At 39.3% G+C, this 19,796-nt stretch overlaps 1 protein-coding gene across 3 annotated transcripts in view; it reads right to left on the bottom strand.

Moving 5' to 3' along the window:
• ctnna1 (catenin (cadherin-associated protein), alpha 1) overlaps positions 1–19,796 on the bottom strand; it is a 77,820-nt gene that overhangs the window by 16,619 nt on the left and 41,405 nt on the right. For all 3 annotated transcript variants that reach the window (XM_062425333.1, XM_062425331.1, XM_062425332.1), the window contains exons 10-15: positions 15,541–15,633; positions 13,739–13,895; positions 12,281–12,481; positions 10,010–10,161; positions 5,642–5,752; positions 2,572–2,753 (exon numbers count right to left, since the gene is read on the bottom strand). In XM_062425333.1, the coding sequence (XP_062281317.1) occupies positions 2,572–2,753; positions 5,642–5,752; positions 10,010–10,161; positions 12,281–12,481; positions 13,739–13,895; positions 15,541–15,633 (896 nt within the window). The remainder of the gene's footprint in view (positions 1–2,571; positions 2,754–5,641; positions 5,753–10,009; positions 10,162–12,280; positions 12,482–13,738; positions 13,896–15,540; positions 15,634–19,796) is intronic.

Raw genomic sequence — 19,796 nt, 5'->3', positions numbered from 1 at the left:
CACCAGGCAGGTAACAGAGATATCTCGCAGCCAAATCCAAAAGGAACTTAACATTTGAGAAGTCTTAAATAAAGCCAAACAATTATCTAGAGTGAACAACTCAACAAATAACTGAATATTTCATTTGTTTATTGAATTGTGGGTACTTTCAGAGCAGTTTTACTCTCTGTGCCCTAAACTGACTTTTGGTGGTTGGTGGGATCCACTAAATGCTACCAATGGAACAGCACCCCAATATAAAAACATTTAGGGCAGCGGTTTGTTATTAAATCCGAGATGAAACTCACAGTGGATAAGAGGATTGGGGATTTTTTTATACGTTTAAAAATCAAACCACTGTCTAAAAAAATGCCTCATGTCAGTCATCAAGGAGAACACAATATTATTTTCTTGCATGACTCAAATGTGAGCTATGTTAATGTATTCTGCAAGTTGCCTTTCTCTTGAGTTGAACTGGCTAACAAAGTGCTCATGACTGTGAGCAGCTAAGACTATACTTTCCTGATAACATGTTAAACAATACAAATCTGTACATAGAATTAAAGCCAATGATCAGTACTTGTACTGTGATACTGACAGCTGAGTGCTCACAGACATTATGAGCATTTGTACCAAGTCAATCTTCATATTTTCATTCAAAATTTAACTCGTTCTATTTTTGCTTTGTTGTTTTTCCTTGATCAACTTTATTATTTTTATTTCATTTGATTCTTATTTCATTAGTTGTACATTAGTATGTACGCATATGTTTGATTTTTTTATTTTTATTTTTTTAAGCGTAAAATGTGCAATGAAATGTGGGAAAAATGTGTGTTTTGTGAATGATTGCATTTAAGAGTAACACTCAGCTGGTAATGGTGTAAATAGAGGAAATGTTTTTCTCCATTTACAGTAAATGAAGTATTGGAAAAGCTTCAATGAGTTGTTTTCCTTATCAGAGGTTTTTCTCATTTGTATTCCTCGGCTCTGCTTTACATTGCTAAAACGTGAGAGAAGCAGTCTTTATGTTGATATAAAGATGTCACTGCAATCAATAACCTCTTAAAATATATATACACAGCTGACACCATCTAATAAAGAAACATGGAAGGAATGTTGAGATGGGGGGCCGGCATCATTTGCATTGCATTAACATGTGTATCTACAGTGGATGTAATGCAAAAGGCGGCAATTATTTTTTCGAGGTCCTTCAGCTGAAAAGGGACCAAATAAAAAATATGCAAACTCAGGCAGTTCGCCGGCAGTCGTAGCAGTTTGAACTGTGCTACAGTTTGCTAGTACTGTACTTCTTAGGCTGATGAAACAGGTTATTTGACCCATTCAAGAGACGAAGATAGAGAGGCAGCATTTGATCGTCAGGGCGGATGTGACTCAGTTAGGCACAAGATGTCCTCTGAGTGATTCACTTGAAAATGTAAAAAGGTGCAGTCACAGAAACACAGTCGGGCGCTAGTATAGCCAGCCAGCTAACACATCCTCCACACACACACAAACATACACATACACACCCTGTGAGCTACACAAGCAGGCAGATATAAAAACTTTGTCTAACCCTAATTTAAAAAGTATTAATATTACCACACTTAACCACAAACTCAAATATCACATCATCATACACACAAGATATTGCAGCCACTGTAACCTCATCTACTAATGAAGTTTAAAAAATATATAGTCTCTCAAATCTTCATTACTGTAATTTTATTTGTGCAGAAAGTCCCTTAAGGTTTTGTTTATCAGTGTTGCATCCCTTTGCAAAGGTCTGCCAGAGGGAACAAAATTATAAACATGTTATTAAGTTGTTTAGCTGGAGGCGTGTGGGTGTAGGATGCATAACTAGGGTGATTAAAACAATGCCTACTTCAGTGTTGTGTGGTATTAGAACATACAGAGCACTAACCTAGACCTGGCTCATTCATAATTCCTGATATTGCTTTGTGGTTCAACCATTTGACTGTCAGCTTTATTGCCTCTACAAACCACTGACAAGTGTGAATACAGCCAGCCTGTAGCAGCTCTGCTGAGTGAGGCTGTCCATTTCAGATTTACTGTGCACACCCAGCTTTACAGAGAGATTTGATGCACTGCTTATGGTTGTGCATATTAAGATTAGGGGAGGGTGGAACAAATAATCAAGAATAAAATCCAACCTTTAGTGCTGCTCAAGGAAAATGAAGAGCATTCATGCATGAACACTAGTGTTAAACTGGTGCAGAGTATTGTGCAGATATGGGAAAATGTTGGGAAACAAATGTGGGATTATTGGGCGATTGCATTTGACACAGGCTTAACTTAAACATGCTTTCTGTCTTGGAGGCATTTTGCTTGAGTTGCACAACCCTTGGAATTTTAATGTGAGGAGAGGGTATGCTGGCATACTGTGGCTGGAGAAACCATTGCGAAAACTCACACGGACTACAAACTTTGACTGACACTGACATCAATCAAAGGAATCAATTAGATTGTGTCACAAATCATTTACTCAGTTATTCTCTCCAGTTTGCAATTACTAAACAGAACGTTTACTCGGAGAGAAAACTGCTCAGAGCCAAACCGTGTGTCCAAACTCACCTGGTGAAGTCTGTCATCTCCATCATGATCATGCACATCTGCTTGGCCAACACGATGATATCATTGCCACTGTCGTCCCACTTGGATACCTCAGCATCCAGCTTGCTCTTCTCCTCCTGGAAGCTGGCCACCTGTTCTGCAATCTTCGCCTTCTGCTCCTGGGGCAACTGGGCCATGATAGCCTAAAGGAGGAATTATGGAAAGCATACAGGGTTAGCACACTAGACTTCAATGCACTGTTACTGAGGCCATTTCCAGAGCATGTCTCCAGAGCATTTTGTTTTACATCATCCTCCGTGGTCTCTATGGATGCACACAAGTTTTCTTGCCAGGCAAAAGCATGGTGTCGTACAAGATTACTGCAGAGCACTGCTGCAGGAGTTTGGTAAATGACACTGTTCGCACGTATATTCTGACAAAAAATGCTTATATTTATTTATAAGTACAGTCAATTGTTTTTTTTTAACTCTTAGGGCTGAATTTTAATCATCTAGATGCATATAAGACATGTTGGAATGAAGTCTGTACATTTCTCTGATTGATGCTGTGTAAGAAGGGATTGTAAAAACAGTTTAAGTGATTTTTGGTTTTAAATTAAATGTTTCAGGGTTTTGTTTTTTTTTATAAAAAATTGGGATCGAAACAGGGCTTGTGTGTGCATGTATTATAAAGTGCTTTGAGTGTCAGAAGACTAGAAAAGCGCTATATAAATTCAGTCCATTTACCATGTGCAAATGTGTTTAGCACCGTTCCTATACATCCTCTTGGGGTAGACGGTTAAAGGGCAGCTTCCAAACAGGCAATCAAACATTCAATGAATGAGCTTGTGAGGCCGAAGTGGATAGACACTTAGGAGCAGGAAATCGAATATCACCGCAAGAGCGTTCATTCCATTACTGGTAAATAGGACTCTCTCTCTAGAGTCACCTAAGCTTGAGTAAGGCTCTTCAGGGCAGTGCAAAGATGGAAAGCGCCTATCAGACAAAACAGTCAGATAATCTTCAATGATCAAAACAAACTGCATGGAAATGTTCTGATGCGCCATTAGGGATTTTTGGGATTAATTTATCACTCTCTCTTCTTTAAGACATTAAAGCTGTTAGCCTCTGAAGTTAAAGTTAAATGTGATCTTAAAATGGGAAAAAATTGTTTCATAAGAAGGCAAAATACAGGATAAAATACACACAATGGCAATAGTGGCCTATCTAGTTGACTAAAGTCTGACAGCACAAGACAAAATGACAGAGTAGCAATCCAGGCTCAAAACAGCTTGGATTCACACTTTTTTTCTCCTTTTCTATGAGGAGTGCAAACAAAAGCAGACATCAGTGTTTCCGATTAATGATATAGACTGTGGCGGCCAGCAATATTCTAATTTGTTCCGCCACAGTCTCATATTGAGCTGGACATGTCTGTACAGTCTCCAAAACGTTACGTTGTTTAAGGGCTGAGCGGTATATTGAGTTTTTAAGATATATCAACGTATTTTCAAACAAGATATAGGACGAGACGTTACTTCTTTTGTGTGGATTATATTATTAAATTACTGAATGAAGTTGTGACAATTTTCCACCGTCTCTGTCTCTGCTGCACGGAGGCTCAGCTCTGCTCTGCTGAGACAGAGGAGAGAAGCGGCTAACGTTAGCCTCTGATATAGTTTGCTGTCACTTCTCGTTGCGTTGCTCTCCTCTGCTCTCAGAGTCTGTTCAATGCTGGAATATTACTACTTTATTCCCCCTCGCTGTTCTGTATAAAAGGTCCGGACACTGAATGGGGGACAGAGTTGCGCCGTCAGTAAGCGGCAACATGACGCTGTTATTAGCAGCTGTGGTCGAGTGAGGTAGAGAGTGAATGAAGTGAGGGAGCAGTGACAGTAAGAAAGCTGATGAATCAGATCAATAAAATGTTATTTTCTGATTGTTTTACAGCGGTTACATTCAACAGCACAAACAAACTTCCCCGCGCATCTCCACTCAACCCTGCAGCTCAGCCTCAAACCTCTGAATCAGAAAAATGTGCATGCTGTTTAAAACACAGTAGCAGCATTATGCTGGTTTGGTTGGTTCAGATTAAAAAAGCAAAGGTTTAATGAGAGATCTTCTTTATTGTCCTCTGTAAAATAAATCAACTCTGATGCTGATCCACTTTTAAGTTATCTAGAAGTTAAGTCTTTTATTGATTAGCAGACAGTTAGTTTAGTTATTTGAAGAAACACAATGTTGAAAAGCATATTTACTGAAACAGTATTTTATATGTTCACAAGTAATTAACTAGTTGAACTAAGATAATCACTTCTGCTTTTTTTGTTTCACAGCAGGTTATGGGCATTGGTCTTCTTTGATTGTTTGATTGGAACATTTATTAACTGGTAAAATGTATTTCTTGTGCTTTGTGGCTGTGTCATCGTTCAACCAGTAATTAATTAACCAGTAAAGCACAAAAAAACTCTAGATATAACCTCTTAATGTTGCTCTCAGAGTGCACCAGAATGATGCATTTGACTTAAAAATGTACAAAAATTTCTTCACCACCATATTCTCTCAATTCTGTGGCAAACACTGATACATTTTATCTGATGAGTCTTTTCCAGTAACCAACAGAGTACTTGAACAGCCTGAGACATGAACATTCAATGAATCAACCACCAAAACTAATGAAGATTAAAGGGGTAGGAAAAGAAATCTAAAAACAAAAATAAAGAAAATGTATTTCACCATAACGGAAAACTTTGTACATTTTCTTCTCTCATGCTTGTCAAATGTGCCACATGAATTAAAACAAGTTGGATAGCAATATTCAACTTAATAACTCAAGCATATATTGCAAGTATGCAAGTCAATATTTAACCATCTTCAAATATGCCTCTGTTGCCACTGAATACATTCTCCTATATGTGTGTATTTTAAATGAGTGTATGCATGTTTTTCCTCATACTGTTTCTCATTTCTCACAGTATTATTTGATGCCATGTGACAAGTGGAGATGTCAGACCATTAACAGGGCATGTGCTGACTAACTGGAGAGCAGAGATGGGAATGTCTGTTAATATTACAAGTGGGAAGGTACTCACCCGAGCACTCTGGCCAGCAATGAGCTGGTCATCCTCTGTCTGCACGCTGGTCCTGCTGCGAACATCAAAGTCCTCAGTCTCAAAGTCAGAGTCATCCAACTCCTCTGGAGTCTGTAATGAGATAACATAGTGAAAGGGGGGCCAAGGGAGGAGGCACAAATCACCACGAATCAACGAGTCAAACGTACAAGGGGAGGAAAAGAAACAAGATTATTCTGTGGGTATAAAAGAATAATAAGGTAAGAAAAATCTGTTGTGAGCAGAGAATATAAAATAATATTGGCATACTACAGCCTTTTGAGCACTATTATATAACCAACCTGCTTACTATCTATGAGCAATGTCTTGGCGCTGCCAGCCAGGGCAGCATCAGAAAAATGTCTTTTTCCCTGTAGCTTGGTACAAGAAACTGTAAACGCTAAATGAATTTGTAAATCAAGTGTAATGTGCTGCCTGGGCATTTTGAGAGGGAAAATGAAGGTACGAGCTGGTACGAAACATATTGGGAGCAAAACACTTTAGAGTCCCATCTGTCGCTGCTATCTGTAGAAAGGAGGGTGAGGCATGAGTTGTACTCTTCTGGAGTGCTGCTACTTCATCTGTGATCCCTTCACCTCTTCCCTAGCTTTGAATGCTAAACAAGCCATGAGCAACTATTTATTTCATAAATATTAATATTCAAAAGAATCTCAACAGGTCATGCTTAAGGCAAAATACAATACCGCCTGACAGGAAAATGTATTTGGTGTTGATACGGACACAAAGAAGATGATGTGGACAGATAAAGGTGCATTATCACGCCTGTGCCCCTACTCGTGCTTATCCAGCTGTCTCAATACCTCCCTTCTGTAATGGATTTGGAGCCCTCACATCTAAAAATAGCTGAAGGTCTCCGAACAACCTTACTCTGCTTTATGGAATGTAGAGATGCTCTTGTTTTCCGGGGGAATAGGGGTATGGTTTCAGATACGAAGCTGTAGTGACACACAGGCATCTCTTTCAGCCCAGACAATGCTGTTCAGTGGGGCAGAGATATCACCTGCTGTGGCCTGTGCAACAGATAACCTGTGAACGTGGGAGGCTCACAAACGATAGCTCATGGTGGGCACCCAATGGGAAACCACTGTGGAAAAGTGACAACAATAGCCTGTAGTTTGATAATAAAGGGCTTTGTCAGGGTAGCATCCTTATCAGAGTAAGTGAAATCTTAATACCACTTTTTCATACTGTGGCAAAATAAATGAATCAATGTTTAATTTTGTAATGTTCAGTAACTCCACAAACATTCAGTTTCAACTCTATGAGGCAAACATGACCAGCTGCTATCTTAAGCTGTACAGTTAGGAGACAACAGGGGAGCGCTGAAATTACAGTATAGAAACAGACCGCAATTAAGTCCCAAACACCACGAAGAGGAAAACAATTCATCGCTCTCCACTGACTTTATATTGAATGAAGGTGCCTCCTTGCACTTCAGTCTGCTAAAAAACAACAACAGAAGAATGCCTAAAAGCTACTGTGTGATGGAATGCACTACCAACAGGGTAAAGAAGCCAGAACCAAGTTTTTATAAGCTGCCAAACCAAAAAACTGAGCCTTTAAGAAGACAAAAGTGGATAAAGTTACAGGGATGTGTGCTGCGCTGCACAGACAGCCTGCAGCTCAAAAACACTCTGTGAAAATGACACATATACCTGAACACGGTGCTCGTCACAGAGGACACGCAGGTTCAAAGTAAACAGAACAGCTGTTAACTGAAAGGTGTGCAGTGTTTGTAACAGACGTCTAAATCACAGAATCAATATTATTGATGTATCGTAATGTATCGTAATATATACACAGGAATTTGTCTTGACAGATCAGCAACACTTCAAACGATACCACATCACACAGGGGCTGGAAATAAATAGAAACATATGTGCCTAATCAAAGTCAAGTTAACATTATAGCTAACCTGCATTCAGCTCAAGTTCCAATTACGCATGTAATTTCCCCGCCTGTGTTTAAAAAACTGGCCACATCAGCTTCCTGTGAGAAGTGTCGTGGCTGCCTGCAATGTGGAGGAGTATGCTAGTTGTGCACAGTTCTCTACAGCGATCTCTACAGTAGAGGTGAAGTCAGCTCTTGCATTTATGTATTGCAGCTTAATTTAACAGCATATGCTATAAACCAGTAGATATCGGGTGCTAAAATAATTCTGTGACATGCTGAAATCTCATGTTTTTTAGTTGGTTAAAGGCATTTATAAGTGTTTCAGGCCTTGTTTGTATATCAGCTTGAACGGAGTCTTATACTATATTTTTTTGGATTGAGCAGGGAAAATTCACCTTGGTTAGTGACGCAAAAACACATCATAATGTAGCAACAGCTGCCCCCTGTATCTCGCTGTCAGCAGCTCCCTGACTTTGAGACAGTGTGATGTCTGCGAGGCATATTGTCTAATGTCGCTGTAAGTGGAGAGACGGTTCTGTCCACCTGTCAAATATCCAAGGGACGTCCAACATAGGCTGCCAGTGCACCACTTACAGAGGTTAAAGACTTGTCCATCTAGAGTAGCCCCAACCACACACTTGTCTGTTCCGATTTAAGAAAAGGCCACTGTGCAGCACATGCACGCGAGAGTGACAGAAAGACGTGTGTGGACATGCCCTCCAGAAGTTGCATCATGGTGCTCTCAACGCAGCCGACTGGGAATGTTTCGCACTTCTATGGACTGAGAGCTGAACATGCCTTGTTTCACATGTAAACTGAACCACCGAGGGACAGTTCAGTCAGGCGAAGGCTTCTTCCAGATAGAAATGAATGTTTTTGATACACTTGTCTAATCTCATTACGAACAACACCAATTAGAGTAAGCTTAAGGAGACAACTGTGTAGATGCTGCTGGAAATTTCACCCAACTATCCGACTAAGCGGCTGAGCCATTTCCTGCTGAATAATTACAGTAAAACTGGCAGTGATTACCTCTCACACCTGATCAAAAAATACTGGAAAGCTCATGGGGAACTACACAGCGTTTCAGATAATGGATGACGTTGAGCCACATCACTATCTCCCGCTTTCAGCTAACGGCAGAATGAATCTGACGGATTAATTATAAGCAAGCAGCATTTTTTAAATAAATTCTTTGTTACTTTTAACATGCATGCACACCAACACACAGCCACCCACCTGGCAGCGTTCAGCCTGCCCCACAGGCCCGGTGTTAACAGCTTAATCAATCTGGATAACAAGAGTGGAGCTGGGGCAGTGGGAGACTGAATGTAGCACTCTCGCTCGCAGACTCGACTAAAGAATGCTAATTAAAACCACCATCTTAAATCAGTTGCTTATTATACTGCAAATACTGCATAATGGTTGCTCCCTCATTTGGTTTTTGTCTATGTCTGAGCAGCATTATTAATGGGAGCCCGAGCGGAGTTTGAAGCACCACTGTCAACACAAAATGTGCTGTCAGGACTAATGATTACAACTCAAAAGATTAAAGTGTTGACTATAATGGGAGATGGCACAATACAACCAACCACTACATTGTAACTCAACGTGGTAAATACATAATTAAGTGCTGTTACACATAAGGGGGAGTTTAAACAAATTAACTTATTTCGTAATATATGAGAAATCAAATGTGTCAGTAGTTAAACTAGTTATATTATAAAGTCTTAAGAGCGATTCACTTCTTCGTTACAGCTGGAGAGGGTTTTGTTGTCAGCTCATTGTCAGTCAATTAGGTAACGCTTCAGTGGTACCCAACTACCATCTGTCTCTGTTATAGTTCAACTGAAGCAAAGGCCATTAACCAACAGACAACTAAGGCTGCGGTTACACTAGATTGCAAGTCTGGTCAATTAGGTCGGCTCTTGCCTGAGACAAGTTAATCATTGGCTTCTAGGACCGCACGCATATCCTCTTTCTCACATACTATTAAAACTAACATCTGCTGTAGAGACCAATGGCCATAAATAAATATATATATAATTATTTTACACTACAATAACCAACAACACAATGTCAGGGGATTAGATGACTTCTGTTGAAAACTGCATCAAATGAATGCTCTCTCTGGATAATTCATTTTAACCTTTCAAGGAGTTAGAGCTTCTTAATGTGATCAAAGGCAAATCATGCTGAAGGTAAAGCCTTCTATACACATGAAAACAAATCCTGAAGTGAAGGAGCTTTACTCCTGACAGTCAGGACTGTGTCCAAGCTCTAGAGAGAAAATGTAACTCCCACAGTCCAGGTTTAACACAGAATAGGGAAGAGATTATACCGTCATCAAAATAAAAAAGATGGATTTTAAGCTGATGGCAGAAGATCAAGTATTCTTTTGTATTAGGGAGGGAGAAAAAAAACGGCATGACTTACTCTGATCATGAGGACAGCCTTGCGAATGTCGCGAATGCCGTCATATACCAGACGGGAAGCATCGATGAACTCGTTTTCATCCACAGGTAGTGAGGGGTTTGCGCTCAAGGCCTCCACTGCAGACTCCACTTGCTCCGTGAACCGTGGCATGACTGAAGGAGGGCGAAATGAAGGTGGGAAAAACAATATCAAAGAAGATTCACTCCAAAAAACACAGTGAAGGTAGGAACATTTCCAAAGTAATCACAGTATAGAAGAATAGACCATGACAGCTCATTTATATACCTTGAGTGAGGCATGAAATGGTATTTCACATAAAAAAAACTTGACATTGAAAGAATGACTAATTGAATAAACACATTGTCCACCCACCACCTCCAACACAAGAGTCCATGGGTTTCTTAAAGCAGGATTTTTCCCGAGCAGCCCAGCTCTATGACATTAGCAGAGATTACAAGTTATCAAAGAGTATTTCTTTCTATGCTTCTGAAAACAGCAGCCTCTGAATAATTTATTTAAAATGTGTGGTGATTAAATTAACCTTTGACAGATTAAATTCTGTGCTGTTGGTTTACTTACTCGCTGCCGTCTTTGAGAAATAGGGAACAAAACGCTTGAGGGAACAGATCCCAGATTTAGCATGACAGAGTTTTCCAATAGCAGGTTTTGCAAAGCTGCCCCAGCGGGCATGTATTTTGCCCCATTGACAATATAATAACAGCTCCAGAGGGCTCTCCAACACATCTGCATTAATAGTATTTGAAATTCAGTATTTAGAATTCAGCTGGGCCTTCATGGGAGAGACATGGAAGTCAGGATGCAGATGTGGAGGCAGGGAGCGGCAGAAAAAAGAAAAAGAGGATTTGGTTTGTGCTTAAAGACCGTTTAAAACCTGCAGGCTTCTGTATGAAAATGATGTTAAAAAGGAAATATAAATATCTGGTGATACTGTGAACATTTATATTCAAACGACAACATCCATTGTATCCATCTCATATGTCCAATTAATCAACTGTAGAGCAGTAAACAACTATAAGTCTTATATTTTGTCTCAGTGACACAATCCTACTACCAGATGTATCACAGTATACACATAACATGATGAGATTACACATGCATAATATTTAGTAAATTGGCACTGATCTAAGGACTGGGATTTTTTCTGTTTTTTTTTAGTCAGCCACCTAATTAAGATCACAACTGCTATTTTTATTTTGATATTGTGTTGTGAAATATAGTCATGCTTTGGATTTATTGGTGTAAATAGCTTTTTGCTACTAGGATGCTTTAAAATTAATATATACACAGACATTTACATGCAATTACTTTTTTATTCATGGCATTTAAAAGAAAAAAAACATGTTTTGACTTTAGAAAGCATTCAAACCAGTGAGATAACACACTGACTGATGAAATCCAAATTCTTTTAATGACCTGCAAGTCTCTCAAACTGCTCCACTTTCACTAATCAAAGGTTTTAAACTCTTAACTAGTTTTTACAGATGACATTGCATGCCAGCGAACAAGTCTACAATTAAAGGATGAGTCTGTTGAGTTTACACCTGAATCCCATCCTTTGATTGTTGAGCAGAAAAGGGGAAGTCTTACAAAAATTCTCTCAATAGTCTGTATCTCCTCAGCTCACCATCTCTCTCAACTACAGCAGAAATCCTGCTTGAACTACAGCCAGCAATTCTTCATTTTTGAATGGACCCAGCCTCAAGAGGGAGAAACTGTTTCCAATTCTGACAACCAACAAATCAGCCTGCCATTTCTTTAGCTTACTGGTGACAGAGGCTAAACACAGCTCACACATACTGGCTGGTAAAGATATACGACAGCATATGGATAAAAACTACTTCTATGAGATAACTTGGGTTAAGATATTCAAGGAAATCCAACTACTGAACAGCGCCTGCTGTGCAGATGGGGTTGGTCTCACAATATTGCATTCAGAATGTACGTTGAGTATTAAGTAAATGGCTGAAAACAGTCTCTGACAACAACAAAAGAAAGCATTTTCCATCCAATTTTGGGTGTATCTTAAAACATGTTAGCTTTTTTAAATGTCACAAAAGGTCAAACTTTAAATTCACTTGCAAAGTTAAGACATTCAAACAATCCTCTAAGAGTAGACAAGAGTAGTCTTAGTAAGAACATTCAAACAGTCAAATTACTGGCATTCAGGTGCACAGTCTATCGGCAGAAACAAACACATTACTGTTCTTTGTTTCATTATGTAATCATGTTTGTGATTATGTAACCACTAACCTGTGTTAGTGAGCAGCTTGGTGGCCTCCAAGACCTTCTCTGTGTAGACTCCAGGTTCATAATTGTCCATTTCAGAAGTCACCACGTGGACGACTCTGGCAGCACGACCTCGAATAGCCCCAGCAGTGCGATCCAAACCATCAACATCTTTCTCCTGCAGAGCGATGACACACTTATTCACATCCTCTAGGATGTGGTTCTCTGGGGACATAAAACAATGATGCAGTTAGTTGTTTATACGTTGTGTTAGTCAAAACACCTTGTTGCAAACATGCCATGAGCCTGCCTTGAACTAAAGTTAGAGGTTAGTGTGAAAATATTCTCATTTTTTTAACCTGAGACGTGTTTAACCAAAGATGGAGCATGTTTGTAGCAGTAATACTAAGGAAATAAATACAGACAGGAAATCCCCAGCCTTCATGCTGTGTTTCATTGTGTTTAAATTAAGAGGGCCACTGGGAGGCACAAGGATAGGATGGGGAGGGCTGAAGACAAATTCTTAAGACTGCTTATTAATGGGGGCCTGTTAAATGCAAATGCCCACTGTGTAAATTACAGTCTGTCCTTGGCTGGAGGTGAGAGAAGTCACTCTGCTTAATGCTTAATGAGAACTCTTTAAGGGTACGGCTGACAAACCATTTGTGTGCTTTAACACACGTGACAGGATGTCAATTTCAGCTGTAGTTCTGCTGATGCTTCACTGCTTTTCTCTGTTGAGTTCAATCAGCCTTACTATGTATGGTTCTCATCAGAGAAGACTAATACCACACAGATCCTTTACAGCTATTATACCACCTCTTAAAAATCCATCTAAAAAGGAGACCAAAGGAGCTGTTGACCAATACAACTAATCATGATGTTTGTTTACAATAACTTGTGGGTAGAAAACACCTACCTACCTCATATACATACGATTTATAAGTATAAGTTTGAGCAGTAAGTAGCAAAAGCAATTAAAAGTAAGTATACATTTGTATAATATAAATAAAGTATAAATGGGCTATAGTAAGGTGGCTTCCCATTATGATGAAGTCAGCCACCAGTGGTGAGTCAGTCCAACCTGTGGTAAGATGCTGTTGCTGTTGGGTAGATTTAGTTTTTCATGTACGCTAGCAGAGTAACACAGTACTTAAAATAAACACAGTAGAAACAGACCACTGTGTCTAACTCTATATCTTTAAATGTTACACACATCTCCATAATTCAATTCAACTACCAGTTGTCTACCTGGAAGAGACTGTGGTTGGTGCCACGTCACGGTCATTCAGTCTAAACACAGTAGAGTTTATGTTTTCACTTTTTCAAACTTCTTTTAAACTTGTTAACAAAACTAATGTACAACAGAAATCAAAGGCTCAACTAAATACAGATGAATAACACAAATGCTGTCCACTCAACCTGTATGGAAAACTTCTTTTCTCCATGCGTTGCTATGACATGCAGATGATGACCACTCACCAGACACACAAAGGAAGTCGTCAATGGATGTTATGTCATCAACGGCATCAGTGAGGACGCGGACCTGCTTCTCCCACTGCTCCTTGAACAAATCCATATTGTCCTGGGCCACCTTACTGTTGGGCTTGGCAGCAAGGGCCAACGCTGCATTAATCACCTGTAATCACCCAATTATAGCCATTAAAGCTCCATTACAGCATAGCCCTCAGCCACAACATTAGCATACTGTAGGTTGATTGCACCATGGCCCCCCACCTCTCCCCCGCCCCAACGTTGGGGCTGCAGCATGAAGCCAATTCATTCCTGGCAGTGATTATAGGCACGACGTGTTTTGAAGGATTGAATGAAATAAAACTAATAGCTGCTTGTTTTGGGTGAAGAAACATCTGTGGATATCAAAGCTCAAGATGAATGGGAGTCATTAGATGAGATTAAAAAGAGCAGTGGCAGCACAGAGGAGAGAGCTGACAAGGCTATGAGGTGCAGATGAGGAACTGGTAGTTAGCACGTTTTTTTTCCCTTTGTCGTTACCTGAATTGTCCACTGTTTCCACTATATTATGTGTGAAATTAAAATCACACAGCTGTGTCAAACAATTTGCCGTTTTGATATGAACTAATAAATTATGTATCTAACCTGTTATATCAGGAACTGCAGGTTTTAGTACACAGACGGCAAAATTACAGAGCCAGTAGATTTCAGAGTCCAGCACAGGTGAGAGGGGTGAGGTGTGTGAGTGGGTTGGGGGGTTGGGGGCACTCACATGCAGACTACAGCGTTATCATGGAAAATAATCTGATTAAGAAAACATTCGCAGTCTTTTTAGTTGAATATTTTTCCAGTCAGGGTCTTGTTGGAGGTGTTGATGAATAAAAGGTCGCTCACTTAACTCTTATGATTCAACATGACTCCAAACTTTTAGATTGACAGTTAATATTTCCTGTTTTTTTTAATCAAAGTTATTTCAAAGTTTAATAAAACATACAGAGCAAACATAACCCTTTGACTCTGTGACATGCACTATTACGTATATTTACACATGTATAAAAATAAGCTGCATATAGAAGGATATTCTCTGTCAGGTTTTTCAGAGTTTCTGATTCAGAACTTGAAACTGGAGGGGGAGGGCACTACGCAGACCTGGAATTCATGTCTAGGTAGTGTTACCCTTCAGTAGAGTTTTATGATCCAATAAACACCAAATCATGTGTTTATTCATGTGGCTGCACTGGCAACTTCAACTGGTTGGTGTTTTTTCCTCTTAACACACCACTAGCTTTGCCTCCTTTTGTGTGGCATATTTGTGACTAATTTCCATAAATTATTATTGCTTCAATTAATACATTGTGGGAAGAAAGACATCTACCGAACACACTTCTGTATCCAGTTGGCACAGATGCAGAATCGCAACACTGAAATTAATTACAGTGTATGCACATCACTGTAATCCAGGTCTTTTAGTTGCTTTACGCTTATATACTGACCTCAACCTTGATTTCATAACCCAATTAGAATTTGTAAATGAAAGCAGCAAAAAATGTAATATTGTCTTAATCTGGTTACAACATATTTAATTCCAGGTCAGTGGGGCTGAAAGATTGGCAAAAGCTGTGTATCTAAACCATCATTTGGAGAGAAAAACCCCCATGAATAGCTGATGTTTTTAATTAAAGCTCATAATAATACCCTTGCCCTTGTTTGCCACTCCTAGCTGCAGCATTAAAAGACAATGTGGCAGACTCTCAAAGAGGTGCACGCTCAATGAGCTGGCTGGAAAAGATGGGGGCAAAACAGACAGGTACCTGGGGGCAAAGAGTTTCCAGTTGAGATGCTGCCATCCGGACCAGCTTCACTCCCTCCTCGTTGTTAGAGATGGAGCACGCCAGGTTGGCCACCTAAACAGAAAACAAAAACAAAACTAGTTTTAGGCACAGACAGCGACTCGGACACAAAGTTGTATTTTAAGAGAAAAGAGAAAGAATGAGACATACAAAAATACATAATTAAACATAGATAAAGTTTATGATTTAGAGATTCTTCTCTCAGAAATAGAGCAGATCTGCAATACTACAAAACTCTGTGGAATACAAACCCACTGCTGAGGATTAATTTATAAAGCTGCAAGAAATGATACAACACAATGGCCCAGATGGGAAATATGGGAAGAAAGAGGGGAAACAAAAGCTGTTGAATGAATAGATAAAAGTTTTCTATCGATTTCCCAAAAATACAAAAAAAAGAAATCTTAAAATGCAAATGTGAGTTGAAGTCTTTAGCTCAAGGATGTGGTTATTCTCGACGACTAAATCACAAGGCTGCCATTACAGTCCCGGAATCAGAGAGGAAAATATTCCTGACACTTTAAAAACCCGAGCGAGAACTGGAGTGCTGAGCTAAGCAAGTCTTGCTTGCTGCTGCCAACATTTATGGTTTGTGAGTATATTTTCTTGTATTGACCAACAAATCAAAGCTCCCCTGCAATTATTTCCAATTTTTTTGCATCTTCCAGAGTAACATTATACATCTACTCATATTCACAAAAATTTAGGTCAGGGACTTTGAAGATTCCCATTTGTTGTTTGGTATGTGCTGGCAACAATGCTGAAACAGAATGCCTAGGATGTGAGGAACTGTGCCAAAGTGGGATTATCCAATGGACAGAAAATGTGCTGAAACGTAATCAATTTACAAAGGCTAAACCAACTCTTGATTGCACTGGAGCAGGAACAGGGACTGAAAGGGTTTTTTTCACAACCTGGGTCTTATTTCTGTAGTTTCAGCCAACAATCTGTTATATTTTACTCACCAGTTTAATTGCAGAGATCTGGGTCACTGGGTTTTCAAAACCAAATAAATGGCTAGCTATAAACAACAGCTTGGAAAGTCATTTTAGCATTTGCATTCATTTTCTCTTCTCTTTCCAAGTAAAAAAAGGGAAAATACTTATTTTTATGACGTGTGTGATCTTTGATTGCTCCAGTTTCTTTCCTTACTGGATTTTATTGGGTTTTAGCAACTTAACCAAGTTCCCACAGCTCAGTAATTAAGCCTGAACATACAATGATATTATAGATGTGTATAAATGCAGGAAGAAACGCATGAAAATATGACCCAGGCTGTAAAAAAAAGAAAGAAAAAAGATTCATTTTCCATTAAATGCTGAGCGCTGGTGTTGAAAAGCATCTGTGAATGAGAGCGTCTCAAAGCTCCTCTTCTCCTCAATCCTACAAGAAGATATGCGCCCCTATCTCAAAACTCCTGAGCAATTCTGCTGATTAGAAGCACTTATTCCACTGCACCGGTGAAGCACTGAAACATTGATATAAACACATCCTGCATCACTATGCAAACACATGCAGGGACCACAGGTAGAGCATTCACTAACCCGGAGAGTGAGGGGTGAGAGAGTGGTTACATAAAGAAAAAGGGGGGGGGGGGGGGGAGGCATTTTATGGAGAAACCTCTGTTTTTACTTTCATGATCTTTCACACAAGCGTTTTCTTACTCTCACTGTTATACCACTGGGGAAAGTAGCCATTTCAGCATAAAGGCACTGGAGGAAGCAATATAAGGAAATTCTAGCCTAGAGTCAGCTAATGCTATTCCACTTGCCATGATGCACCATTTAAAGTGTCAGAGGAGTCAAGCCCATGTAAATGCTCAGCTAAATACACTTGTTTTAAAGTTTCTCTGTCTACACAATAAAACTCTACTTAATCAGGCTACTACATTATACAAACTGATTCTTATCTCTATAATAATAATAATAATCCCTGTGAGAACATTTCAGTCCGTTCCGACCTTTATCCTTATGGCTTTATCATGGTGCACAGTTATTACAGTCCCATCTCCTTAACTAGCTTTTAGTGCACCCTGGCAGATAAGAAACATTATTTGTGTCAGTCTCTGTATAACTTGATGAATATTGCGTGGATTTAAATAGATGAGATGACAAACAGCTTGCTGTGATCAAAAACGTGGCCCACCGCTGTGTCATTATTCCAGCATTATGCACCAACAGCAGGTTCAGTGAATCACACAGTGTCTCAAATCTCTGACTAAATAATTTGTATCCGTCTTAAGCAACCAAATTTTAAATGCGTGATAAAATGCAGGCAGAAGGCTGAGGACAGTATTGCAAAACAGGGGAAGATACCAGATTGTAAATATTTCCCCTTGGTTGTCAGGACAGGAGGGAGTAGAGGAGGAGAGGAAGAGAGGAGGAGAAAGTGTTTTGGAGGCTAAATATGGAATGTCATCATTGTATTAAATAAAATCTATGATAAAAATGTTTAGCTGTAATTGTTATTAGGAGCTCCCTTAATAAAAGGCTTAGAGACCTGAAATAAGGCAAAGTCAGACTTAAAAGCTGGCAAGTAGAGATGGACCGATCGATACCTGCAGTTTGCTGATCGGCCATGAGCAGTGATCAGCTGATGAGTCACGTATATCTGATTTCTTTTGCTGGTGAAATTTACACACCCACACACATCGTTGATGTGGACGTTCTTCAGTATGAATAAAGAAGACAAAAAGCCTGCCATGTGTGATAGCTCTAAATCCAAAATAAGCCATGGAGGAACAAACTTGAGAACATTTTGAACTAATTTAATCAAACACTTAAAACCATCAACCTGGTGAGCATGCCTAATTTCAAGAAGCTAGCAAAGATAAAGCAGGTAAAGCTTTTTAAATAGTTTTTGTTTTATATGAACATACATGGACATCGCAGTCCCACCCACTTTTACCATGTCACTAATCAGTACATCAGTCTATCCACTCAGCGATGTTTTCAGAGCGCTGTGTCAGTGCTTCATTATCAAATCCATTCTGCGTGTTTATTGAAAGAATGCCCAAATCAATGAAACTCCATCCCATGTTTACACTGCTACTTTACACCTAGGCACATTCTCACACTCTCACTCAAATGTATGAAAAAACAGATTTCAGCACAGTGCGTTTTTTAAAAAATAAAATAAAATCCTGAGTTGGATACCCTCAGTATATCCCAGCAATTTCCACGGCTGATCACACTATTTCCCCTGGATATATAGGATCACAGGTCACACTTCAATGGAGGCATCCCTGCATCTTGATTTGTGCTGAAAGTCTGTATGACTTATCATGCCTTTTCAATCTAAAACCTCAAAAGCGAAGCAGAAAGTGCATCCAAATCTAGCATCAACTCATTTTAATAATGTAAACTAACCCCCAATGTCACTTCCATCCTCATACCAGCTTGAGAGCCTTAAAACTCGAATTGATTCCCATTTTTCCATCCCATCCAATCTTTCATCCTCTCATTAGGATAAACAAACGCTTGATTTTTATCATAAGGAGAGAATTCAAATAATTTCACAGCATCATAGGAGAGCATTACTGATGCTGTTTTTCTAGGCTGCATTATTCCTCTGCTCACTCAGTGCTAAAATCTCCACATCATCCTCAGCACCCTGGAACTTTTGAGGACATTGCCTTGAGGCAACAAGGCTGAGCTCAGTCCGTCTTTCCCCCTGCTCTTAAGATGATGAGTTTCAGCTTAAAAAGGGCCACTGAGGTGAGGAAAAACATTCAACCAATGGATTTGCAAGCATATTTATCAGTATGAATATTTGTTGTGATATTTTCCTTGTAGATTTTACTACATTTTACCACAGTAATAATAGCATAAGCAACAAAGGGAATAGATCATTGATGGCATGTGGAGAATTGGCCCAACTCTCAAGAGCAAAAGGTTTAAAGGTGGCATTGGCCAAATATTCTTTATTTAATTCAATAATTTTGTAATTAACTTTGTAATTAAGTGAATCATGTCACCATAAAATTACATCCTTCTGTTTGTTAGCTTATATCAAGTCAATCAGTAAGATTTGGCACTGAGTGAAAACCTGGACAAAGTAAAAGCTCTTACTTAGCTTTATATAATGATATAAATACTACGTTCTAAAAGAAGGCAGCTCTGAAAAACAAGGACAGAGGAACTGTTTAAAAGGGCCATCAAATGAATATGGGTCAGTCATAATGTCGCTTTCAAACAAATGTGTGTGAACTAATGGAC

Source organism: Scomber scombrus, chromosome 9, assembly GCF_963691925.1.
Source record: "Scomber scombrus chromosome 9, fScoSco1.1, whole genome shotgun sequence".
NCBI lineage: Eukaryota > Metazoa > Chordata > Actinopteri > Scombriformes > Scombridae > Scomber > Scomber scombrus.
The sequence above is the reverse complement of the archived record's forward strand: the minus strand, read 5'-3'. Positions and strand labels throughout refer to the sequence as shown.